The sequence below is a fragment of the Ornithodoros turicata genome, chromosome 10 (genome assembly GCF_037126465.1).
Source record: "Ornithodoros turicata isolate Travis chromosome 10, ASM3712646v1, whole genome shotgun sequence".
NCBI lineage: Eukaryota > Metazoa > Arthropoda > Arachnida > Ixodida > Argasidae > Ornithodoros > Ornithodoros turicata.
In genome coordinates, this window is record NC_088210.1 from 28,627,204 (window position 1) to 28,638,884 (window position 11,681).

At 44.1% G+C, this 11,681-nt stretch overlaps 1 protein-coding gene across 1 annotated transcript in view; it reads right to left on the reverse strand.

Moving 5' to 3' along the window:
* The window catches only part of LOC135369699 (ubiquitin carboxyl-terminal hydrolase 48-like), a 29,154-nt gene extending 20,980 nt beyond the window's left edge, over positions 1–8,174 (reverse strand). The window contains exons 1-12 of the mRNA XM_064603214.1: positions 7,923–8,174; positions 7,200–7,320; positions 6,906–6,965; positions 6,303–6,396; positions 5,849–5,963; positions 5,187–5,244; positions 4,998–5,122; positions 4,795–4,903; positions 3,363–3,579; positions 3,098–3,283; positions 1,898–2,005; positions 350–462 (exon numbers count right to left, since the gene is read on the reverse strand). Of these exons, the coding sequence (XP_064459284.1) occupies positions 350–462; positions 1,898–2,005; positions 3,098–3,283; positions 3,363–3,579; positions 4,795–4,903; positions 4,998–5,122; positions 5,187–5,244; positions 5,849–5,963; positions 6,303–6,396; positions 6,906–6,965; positions 7,200–7,320; positions 7,923–8,056 (1,440 nt within the window). The 5' untranslated portion in view covers positions 8,057–8,174. The remainder of the gene's footprint in view (positions 1–349; positions 463–1,897; positions 2,006–3,097; positions 3,284–3,362; positions 3,580–4,794; positions 4,904–4,997; positions 5,123–5,186; positions 5,245–5,848; positions 5,964–6,302; positions 6,397–6,905; positions 6,966–7,199; positions 7,321–7,922) is intronic.
* Positions 8,175–11,681: the final 3,507 nt, after the last annotated feature.

Consider the following 11,681-nt stretch of genomic DNA (forward strand, 5'->3'; position numbering starts at 1 on the left):
AGCAAAATATAACCCGATATTTATCCCCCATTTTGCTAAAAAATAAAACCCGAAAAAATCAGGCCCTCTACATAATGGTTATAAAGCAAGCAATTACTGGTGACAAGGCTAGTGCTTAATGCCGTAACAGCATCAATAAAATACTAGAAAAATGCAACAGCTCCTCATTTGTTGAGTGCAAGGGCTCATGTTCCAACAACAGACGAGCAACAAGAACGAAATGAAAACCAGAACTATGCCGCACATGCTGCCGGCACGATATGAGAAAAGGTGAGACACCGATATAGTTGCAAGTCTTGAATGGAAAAGAGCTTCTATCGTTTGACTGAGATGACACGGGAAAGCTTACCCGCATGGCAGAGAGTTCCGCAACCCACTCATCAAATTTGCTGTTGTCCTCTGCAACGGCCACTTTCAAGTGGTCAGGTAGGTCCCACTCTACAGAGCTGTCGGGGGCAAATTCTGCAAGCATTTTTCAAACACTGAGAAGTGGACGGAAAAGAAATAGAGTCGCTGACCAATTTTGCGGACTTCAGAAACCAGTTCGAATTACCGGGCAGTCCCAATTTTTTTAGTGAATGGCATAAATCCGCCTTATTTCAAAAGCCTCTGCTCAGAGCATTCAGGGTGGCTTTAAAAAAGGTTTCTATATGTGTCTGCTTCGCCCTACCACAGCAAATTTCAGTGAGTTTAGCACTATCCTTGTACATAATCACCAGCGTACCGTAATTTCACGCGTATAAGCCGCACCGCAGATAAGCCGCGGGAAGCATTTTTAGGAACATTTTGAAAGCTTTTTGGCAGATAGGCCGCGGGCAATGGGAGACTAATGATTTGTTCGACAAAGGAGACCATAGAGAAGGCCATAAACCCTGTGGTCAATATTCCAGGATCAGCATAGTGCACAACAAAGGAGGTCAGCTCTATAGTGTTCTATCAAAATCGGATTGTGCCCTTGCTGGGGCACTTTTCGCGCATTGATGGGTCAGTGGCCTTCCAGAGGACGTGAATCACTGTCACCACTTTTGTTACAGCTACTTGGGGGAATGCACCAAGAAGATCAATCTACTCGAATATGGACCTGTCCTGTTCTTCGTGCGTCGACAGGGCAGTGCTGTTCCAGAGACACTGTCGGCCCTTTCGTTAAAATCGGCGTATGGGGAAAATACCCGGAAAAAAATAGTCATCAGATAAGCCGCAGAGCGCCCGTGAGAAAAAAACATTGCGCATAAGCTGCGGCTAATACGCGTTAAATTACGGTAATCACCGCAGCAAGGATTGCCGCCGTACATCAACGACATCCTTGCTGCCACAGCCATTTTACATTTTTCGTTTTTTTTTATGTTATCGGTGCCAAAGATGAGGTCGATGCTAACTCTCCTGAAGCATCAAATGGCGATGTGACATTAGTCTCAATCATCAGTGCATTTGAGTCAGTGCCTCTGCTAAACACATCTATTGCAGCAACATCAACAACATCCTCACTTCAAGTTGAGGAAGACATATCTGTATTTTCAATACCCAAGGATACTTGTAGCCAGAGACCCTGACCTCTTGCAGTGTGTCTGAAGTGAAGCATTAATTTTTTTGCTCACATGCAAACACGCTTTGCCTTCCCGCACGCGCCACAATTCCATGCATACATCACCTAAAAAATGGCCTGCGTTTTGTAATGCAGTGCTACACGTTTCACATAAGAACAGTCTCTGTTTGAAAAATCTAAAGCTCTCATCCTCAGGATCTTCCCTTAACATATAATTAAGATGGCATTCTTAGCTCAAACTTAACTTTCAACTGAACTTGTAATGCAAAGTATAATGTGTGAAATATGCTTTCAACAAGCAGAAGTAGAGGAGCTATAAACCAAAACGTAGCGAGCAAAGGAAGAAATTCTTACCTCTTGCATGAGGGTCATCCTTTTTGTACACCAGCATATAAGCGTTCGTGGAATCGTGCATGCCTTCACCCAACTTTGGCTTCCGCTTCTTCCCATCTCCGGCTGCCCCTGTAATGGCACGTTACATTAACATTGAAAAAATATAATAATATTAATAAATTTAATACAATAACATTAATACACTGCATAGCAAAAATCCAGCGATGGACATTTCAGCGTACATGCGCGTTCCAGGATTTTTATAAACAGAACGGCTTTCAACGAGGACTGCCTCCCATATTGCTCTCTCACTTTTGCCCAAAAGACCCCCCACTTACTCTCTCTTTGCTGCAGGAAAAGCGTCCTTTTTCTGATGGTTCGACAGATATGTTTGCTGCTGGGTACATGTATTTCATTCTTTAATTTTGTAACACACATACGCACAAATATAAATCGGTGCAAACAACAGAAAACTCATGGCCTGTATCTGGAACAAAATTATGAACCTAGAAATTCCAAAATATACAAACTGTGGCAAATTCTGTCCCCCCCCCCCCCCCCCCCCCAACACTAGAAATAATATCTGCAAATATCAACACTCTGGGCCAGGAAGTGTGTTAGCTGTGAAAAATAACGGCAACACCTATGACGTACACGCCATTACGTGGCGGAGTTCCCTGAAACGATAAAACAGAAAGTAACACCATAATTTCGGCAGGAAACATTAGTTTCATGCTCGACTCTCCTGTCCTAATTCCAAATCTGGCTATTTCACTGCCTCCCCTTTAAAAAAAAGAAAATAAAAAATATGGTGCAGCAAAAAAAGAAAGCAAAAATGCCTCGTATTTTTGCACATGCCAGTCACAGGTACAGAACACATACAACATCCCTGAGACTGAGACGTTTAACCTGGCTTTGTTCAGTGAGAAGTCTGTATTCCCTGTAGAGCATTAAACCCTAATTTAAAACTTAAACCCTCAGTGCCGGGCAGCTAAAATAAACGACACACCACATAAAGCACTGTTAACTCAGTGCTTTGTGTGGTTAACAACAGCGCTTTGTGTGGTGTGTCGTTTATTTTAGCTGCCCGGCACTGGAGTTTTTAGTGTTTTCAATTATGGACTACCGAACTGCTCACTTTTCAACCCCTTTTTGCGTTAAACCCATTTTGCTACAACAATATGCACATATCATCAGTATGCCTCAAGAAAACACACTCACCAACATTAGAATTTTCATCCGCGGCCAGCTGAAGTTTGTTTCCGGGCATTTTGCACACTGTTTCGTCGTTGAACTTGTACCAAGCACCAGTTTCCCTGTCTCTGATGTGGGCGATGTAGTGTCCTGAGTTTGCACTTGTGCCTTGATGTATCAGGACAGCTGAAAGGTTGTACGCTGACGTACCTTCTGCGTAGAAACGGAGACCCCTCGTTAATAAATAACAAATACCAATGAGTGGGAGTTGGGGAAGGTAGGAGGAGCTCACTCGGTAGCCTGAGGTAAGGACTCATGTCAAGGGCTTCTGGAAAATGAATCGATGAATTGAGCTTTTTCTTGGAGGCACTGGTGCGGTCAAATACAAAGCGAAGCAGCTGTAGGTTCAGCACGGGGGGAAGGCGTTGCAGCTGGATGAAGCGTGTGGCATCCTGCTTTGCATGGCAAATACTGCAGTGGTATTGATTGCTGCCTTCAAGCTGTTCTTCCTGTATAACCAATGTTAAATGGTTGTTAGGATAAAAAGCAGTCTCATATCTGACGTTAACTAATTCATGATGGAAATTGATGTTCTGAGGCTGGAACACATAGAAAGGACAAGTACATACAAAGCCTCAAGTTGGGTCCGAGTCCTACAGCTGGCTAACCTTTTCAGTGACTTCCTTCTTTCATCATTAACTAGTAAGTGCAATGCTGCTTTTACAAGGGTGTCTACTAAACTGTAGCCTTCAAGTTCCCTGACTTTTCCAAGTTTTCACCAACTATTTCAAAACCGACCGAATTCCCTGACCAAAACAAAAGGGAACTTGGTGTCGGCTGCTACGTTTTGATACAGATCCTTCATAAAACAGACAATATGTTGAGAAATTAGTAAGACTGCCCTACTTTTCTGCCTCTGAGCTTGTCATATTGGAGAACTACTACTCGTGGCAACGTTGCTTGGGCAGGTGCCACTCAACTGCTCATCAGCACTCGCGATTCACTGTGCATCGTGACAGCGCTTGTCGGTGATTTCCTTCATCTGCGACTTCATCTGTTGGCAAATTTCCTGACAATCCCCTGACTTTTCCAGTCACACCAAAATTCCCTGACAACTCCCTCTTTTCCAGGTTTTCGGGGTTGGTAGACACCCTGTTTTACTAACTTCCCACACCTAAGTACATTTCCTGTCCCTGAGAAAAACATGTCCCCCTCCTTTTTGCAAGCTTAACATGCTCTGGTAATCTCACAAGTGTAGGATCAAAACCAAAGGATGCTCCATGACCACTGCTCTTTATGCTGTGAATAGTGACATTGCAAAATTTGCTTGATAAGTTTCGATTACTGAATCAGTACACGTTATGCTTATCAAAAAGCAATCCAAGCGACCAATCTCCCTTCCACCAACTCTGCAGTGTGCATGTGCAAGCAAACTCGCAGTATCTGTTGTTGAAAGATTTCTGATATTTGCAGCATGAACGGTTTACATAATGGTGTGGATATAGGGTAGGATATAGGGGTGGATCCTCTCATAAGACACCATCCTCATGCTAGTTTATCAAGCACGGTACTACATACTATAATAAGTGCCTATAAGGAACATCACCTAATAAAGACGTGATGTACAGTATTTTATTCCACATTAAGAAATTTTGAATATTTGCATGGCCACGTTCCCAAGCAATCAATGTACTGTTCACCCAACAGGGAAGGGTTGCTCTTACCTTTAGGAACTCACTGAGTGCTTGATGCAGATCCTTGTGTCCCTTTATATTGAGATCAAGTTCATAGAACTCAGAAGTGCGGGATGACTCTGTCTTGCACTGAAGGCATCTATTTGAAAAATTTAGAATATCAGCAGGAGCAAGAGACGCAGAACAGAATGACATTGTCTCCTTTGCATTTTATAGAGTAACTAAAAGCATACCTTGTAACGTAGCTGTACTCTCCTGAGTACTGCTTCTGAATAACTGAGCGGACACTTTCTTTAGTTTGATACGAAAGCTGGTCTTCAATGAGCGAAGTAAAAAGCCGGCTGAACTCTTGGGCATCCTGTGCAAGGAAGTTAGTCAGATCATCATCATCATCCATGTATTATGCTGCGCGTGCTCAGTACCTGTTGCCGAGATGTGCTCAACCCCAAACAGTTGACAAATGGAGATGGGTCAATGTACCTGTGTCGAACACATTAAAAAAAGTGTTAATGGAATGTGCAATAATGGGCTGAGTAGGTGACCAATCTTCCTGTGTTCAATGGCACAAAGTGATACGTAGTGCAAAGAGGGACAATCCTTACCAGCCAATATGCCATAATTATCTATCCTTGCAGGCACTTAGCATATAAGACACAATTTATTCTCAAAACCTGCAGTCAGAGCATGCAATGTGACTCGTAAACACACGCCATGAAGTATGACGACTGTGCAAGGAACATCTTGTGCATGTGTGCACAAGCTTTCTGATGCATTTTGCAAAGCGTAGACTTCTACTGCAGCTGCGCAAAATGCGTAAATGTGGATATGGATGAACCCAAGTTTAACTTGGATGCTGGAACACAGGCATTAATGATCCAGACAAGCAGTAGTCTGTAAAGTTATTTGGATAATATAACTTGTGGCATTGGATAAATAAGAATATGTATCAATCATGCAATTTTGTGGCCATGGAGTGCAATTTCAATAATAAGGACCCATGAAAATATGACAAGACAGCAGGGATATTTTGATGTTTTTGCATGTAACATACGCAAAAGCTCCAATGACTTCATTGTACACTCACTTTCTGTTGCTGAACTGAAGCAGAGCGAATATTAGCTGCAAATGTCCCGTGACAGATGATGGTGAATATGGTGCAGCCACCTCAGATTTATTTTCTTTGTGCATTCCTATGTCACCTACAACAGGAGGTGAAAACAAACACACATATGGAAATGGAGGTTGAATTCTGTATCTGTCACTAACAGCACCATTACAGGAGTCACATGATGATAACAGTAACATTAGGGAGAGTGCGCAGAGAACTGTTGGGAGAGAGAGAGAGAGAGAGATTATGGGTTTAATGGCACAAAGGCAACAAAGGCCATAGAGCGCCAAAACTACGGAAGGAGCAAGAAAGCAAAACACTTAGCAATAGGATAATTTCATTTATCAAATGACAGTTATCATTATCATTTGACAGTTATCGCAAAATATTGTGCAGTATGTAGACATCGCTTTGAAACCATTCTCCTCACCATTGAGGGTTGGGGCTTTCTTCTTTTCTTGAGGGTCATCTTTTGGATCCCACAAGTACAGAGCATGCCTGAATGCGGGATTGTGGTACCACACCTGAAGTATAGTGAGGGTACATTAGAAGTGAAGTGATACAACGTGTTTGCATTTATTGTATCTATATTGTAGCTTGAAAAGCCAGCAAATTCGAACCGGAAAAGTCAGAAGAAGAAGAGAGATAGGGTCAATCATGTAGATACTACTCTATTAATAATGTTTCATTTGCTAGTGAGTCATGTTACTGACATGAACGTGGTGTAACCATTTCAACAGTATAATGCAACCTATGGCAGTGCTTTTGACAACTTCCAACATCGCAGTGCCAATTAGAAAAATTTAAATGTGGTGTGGTATAGAATTCTTAAGAAAAATTTCTGGTCTGATTATGGCTAAGCTGGTAGCATTTTCCTGAACCTGAGGGAAAAAAGTCCCCAATTTAAACACAATGCCACCTGTTTCAAGCATGCTGGTGGCATAAAATCTAGATGTATCGCAGTCATTACTTGTTCCGAGCTGGCATCAGCTTGTTTCCTCCCATTTGATTCATGAGATCCCTAGTTACGTACCTGCAGGAAGCTGTTCAAATAACAGGTTGCACCCAGGTTCTTCAAACCAACAAAGCCACCCTGTAAATATACATCAAAAGCCTCGTACAACATCAACAAACGTAAAAAAAGTACACCACATACAGAAAAAAAAAAAAAAGATGCACATTTGTTTGAGCCTACGTGGTAAGCGTGCGGCATTAGTAACTGGCATAAGTAAGTGTGTTAGCAGCTGCTACATTTGTACGGTTAGGTCATGAAAGAACAACAAGTCACGTACACGAGACTCAACAGGTGATAAACACTGCACCTTACCTCTGGCCTCCTCTCTGAGTTTGGGTCCTCAATGTCGTGCCAGGCGTTATCATCAACATCTTGCAGGAATGCCTTTTCACCAAGTCCAGACAGGCAACAGGGGTTACCCGAGCAGTTGCGACTAAAATATATTACACAGTTTTAATAAGAGTAAAATAGGTTACGAGGGAGACATATGCAACAGGTATACTGGGTACGATTCGCTCGATTCTGATTCAGAGTTGAAAAAGTTGTACTAGGCTCGCTGCTACAACCAGCACACTTTGATTTGCTCGATGCTATTAAGTTGCAGGACCGCCTCCACAATGACTCGTCGTTCATAAATATACGTGGATTACAAGCTTACTGACGCACATACTGCCTTGATATCGGAATAAGTGACACTGCACAAGTGTGGTGAATATTAACTGTAAAAAGTGACATGAGGTTCATACAGTACCAACAAATAGCGGTAACAGGGAACATTCAAGTAACAGTTGCTGGTGACACGCGTGATCTGTGTCACGTTTATTCGACGGCACATTCTGGTAGTATGAACCCCACGTCACTTCCGAATTTGCGAGCTTATAATGTACAAGTGTACGTCTGTCACCACAACATTCACCCACTCCTCGAAAGGATTATGTTCCGGAGACCTCACAGAATGTGCATCACACACACACACAAGCTTATTTGGAGGATCGGGCAGTTATCCGCTGAACTGGCACAGATCTAACCACGTACCGGCAATTATTTGATTTGCAAACAGTGCAGTTTATCCGGTATGCCGTCTCTATGTGCTCTTGCTTGACGTTCTCCGGCTCTACTCGTTCAGTCCATTGCCAAGCCGCCTTATCAAGCTGCTGCTTTGACGGCATTTCGGAAAACTTTCTACATGTTTAACTTTCGTGCAAGTCCACAGAGCTCCTTTCCAAAATATCGCCTCCAATCCCCCGCGTATACAGAATGTTGAACACTAGCTGGTACCCCTATCCCCGCGCAAGAATGCAAGGTGGCTAGGGTGACTACGCAAATATGTGCACGTGAAATGCCGAAATCACTGAGCTAACTGCACCCGAATAATATCTGTACGTTTTTGACGTGCACGTTTCATAATTTTAAAACAGCTTTGCGTATTTATATAGCAAACGTGGCAAGCCAGCGTCGGAAGGGATAGGGGCAAGATCTATCGAGCGCCATGTTTATTGCGTCTCCTACGCAAAAAAGGGACAGAACTTCGAATGTAAACTATCGAAGGGCGCTAGCGTTTTCATTTAAAGATTTCCTGTGACTGTATTTGGAGGACCTTTAGTACTTATAATGAGTGCGTCGCTGTTGTTGAGTGTTTCGACTCTACTTTTCTGTGCGCACTAAATTGTAGATGACTTACCTAGTGCAAAAGCCTAGCGAGCCGTTTTTTTTTTCTTTTTTCTTTTGTGTGGTTTCAGTTTTACACTTGCTCATCGAGCAGTTTCAAATTTCGTTTCGGACCCATGGATAGATGTGCCTGTAGTGTTGCGTCTCTAAGGTACCCTGTTCAAGGCGTTTCATTGCTCGTCTCAGGTAACGTGACACATACAGACGCAATAGGACATACCTCGGCACAGTTCTCAGTGAAGTCGGCCCAGGACGCAAGATCTTCCTCTGCTACAGTCGTGACGGTGCCCGCCTGAGCATGACCGACTAGGGCAACGTGTTCTATATCACACCACCACCACAACACCCCCGAAACCATCGAAATAAAAAGCTTGCAATTTGGACATCAACATAAACATAAACGGCAAATATAAAACATTAACAGCATCTGTGCTGCTCTTATAGCGTTTTATGGGGAAAAAAAATTGTAGCTAACAACAATAACAACAAAATATTTAAAAAATAATAAAATAGAAACACATATCGTTGCATAGTGCTTTTGGTAGTTAGTGCAACTTCATTTTGGCGGTTTTCATTTCGATCACCCTCGCATATATCGAAGCAGTCGGTCCACTTGGTCCCCACTGCCCCCTTGCCTAGCGAAGGGGTGTCACCACTTTCAATATGCACGAGGCTTGATATATAGTATGCATCGTAGAAAATCGATTTGCAGCACGGTTTTCCAAGGTTGGGCGCAAGCAATAAAAGTGGCCTCGGCGTCCGCTGCCATTGTTGCCACTTTCATTGAACTTTTAATATCGAAGAACGCGGCCGCGACAACGCGTCCCTTAATCTCGCAAAGCCCCCATGGAGATACATCCACAGAGGGAAAGCAATTTCGGGGTTGAAGGTCTTTCACGCAATTCTGTAGAGATTGCACAAGAAGGACCGAGAGGTATCTCGGGTGTACATGCGGCGTGTGCTTGATATTGGGGGAAAGACGCACCTGCATGTCATGTTGAGACGGTAGATGCCTTGAACTGACGCTCCCACATATTTCAAGACGCATGTGGTTGCTGCTCAACATTCTGCTGGACATTGCGAAAACTCGTATATACGAAGTGGGTACATCCTCTGGGAGGAGGAGATCCAAGGTCACTTCTGTGAGATAACGAATGTCGCCAACAACAACACAGTGTATCTTGATGATGATGACCAGCTGGCAACCATCGAACAGGCCATACTCCACCCTCTAGATCTCTACCCGAGAAACGTCATCATGACGTTGGTAAACAGATTGAAACCGAAACAAATCGGAAGGGGAGGGCTGGGTTCCACGAATGGGCACTATTGTTCGCTGCCTCCTATTGAAAGAAAAGTAGGACCGAAGGTCGCGTTCCTTGCAGGGACCATGGTAATCCTACCAAGACAGTGGCTTTCGGGCGCGACCTTGTTCGCCCGTAGCTTCGAGCGTAGTTCAACTCTACCAAATTGGTGGCGCTGTCAGACACTGTGACGTCATTTGTTTACAAACCGGGAGAGGTCTAGGACTAAAGTCCTCAGTGTCCAGCAACGTGCGCAGTGCCCTTAGGGCAGGGCCCTCATGAGTTGTATTTAGCGATGGCCAAGCAGGGACCGGAGCCGTTATTTTTTTTTCCGGTTCGGTTCAGGTTCAGCTCCGCAGCAGCGCAATATATATCGGTTTGAACCGGTCTAGGAAAGTGAATTTTACGCTGATTGCCACGAGGCAAGCACATCCTTAAGTTTCTCGAACAACACAAATGTACTTTTGTTGTTGTTGCCATTACAGCAGTGGCTCACAGCAACACTGCACGTTACAAATCTACATTTCAGGTACAACATTACCGTAGAACACGGTGCTCTCAATGTTCACTCATCGTCTATACACCCTGTTACATCCTGCTTAGGGACTGGACGTTATTTTCATAGTCCAAAAGGAAAACTTTGGGTTGCTTGACCACAAAAATCGCGTACGAAGAAGCCTACAACTGCCAAAAGGACGACCTCAAAACTAACACAACCGAATGAACGCAATAGCTGCGAGGAGGAACTACCTCGCGCACTTGGGTTGCAGTTTTGTTTTGTTCAGTTTGGGTTTCGAATTTGTTTGGCAACGCGGCTAAAACCCACCGTGTAAATCGTAGTTCCGATCTCTCACAAGGCACATTACTTATGAACCGTTTCGTGAACCGGTAACCGCCTAAATTTGTTTCGGTTCAGTTCCGGTTCGGTTCAACGCGAGAAAAAAATATTTTGGTTCGGTTCAATTCCGGCTCAGCGAAAATTACGGATTTTTAGCGGATTTCGGTTCGGTATCAGTTTCGGTTCTGATCCCTGAGTCTAAGTAGTAACTTTGCCATAGTGTAGCCCTGAACGTTGGCCCAAGAGACCTCTCCCTGTTCGTAGACAAATGGCGTCATAGTGTTCGACAGCGCCACCAATTTGGTAGAGTGGAACGACGCTTGAAGCTATAGGGGAGAACAAGGTCTTGCCCGAACGCCACGGTCTTGAAGGGATTACAATGGTCCCTGAAAGGGACGCGACCTTCGGTCCTACTTTTCTTTCAATAGACCTCTCCCTGTTTGTAAACAAGTGATATCACTTTGTTCGACAGCGCCACCAATTTGGTAGAGTTTAACTGAGCTCGAAGCTAGAGGCGAACAAGGTCGCGCAAGAAAGTCACGGTCTTGAGGGGATTACGATTGTCTCTGAAAGGGAGGCGACCTTCGGTACTAATTTTCTTTCAATATGAGGCAGCGAACAAGTGGCCATTGGTGCAACCCAGCCTTCCCCTTTTGATTTGTTTCGGTTTCAGTTTGTCTACCAACGTCATGATGACGTTTCTCGGGGTCTATAGGAGGCAGCGAATACGTGCCCATACGTGGAACCCAGCCCTCCCCTTCCGATTTGTTTCGGTTTCAGTCTGTCTACCAATGTCATGATGACGTTTCTCGGGGTCTATAGGAGGCAGCGAATACGTGCCCATACGTGGAACCCAGCCCTCCCCTTCCAATTTGTTTCGGTTTCAGTCTGTCTACCAATGTCATGATGACGTTTCTCGGGGTCTATAGGAGGCAGCGAATACGTGCCCATACGTGGAACCCAGCCCTCCCCTTCCAATTTGTT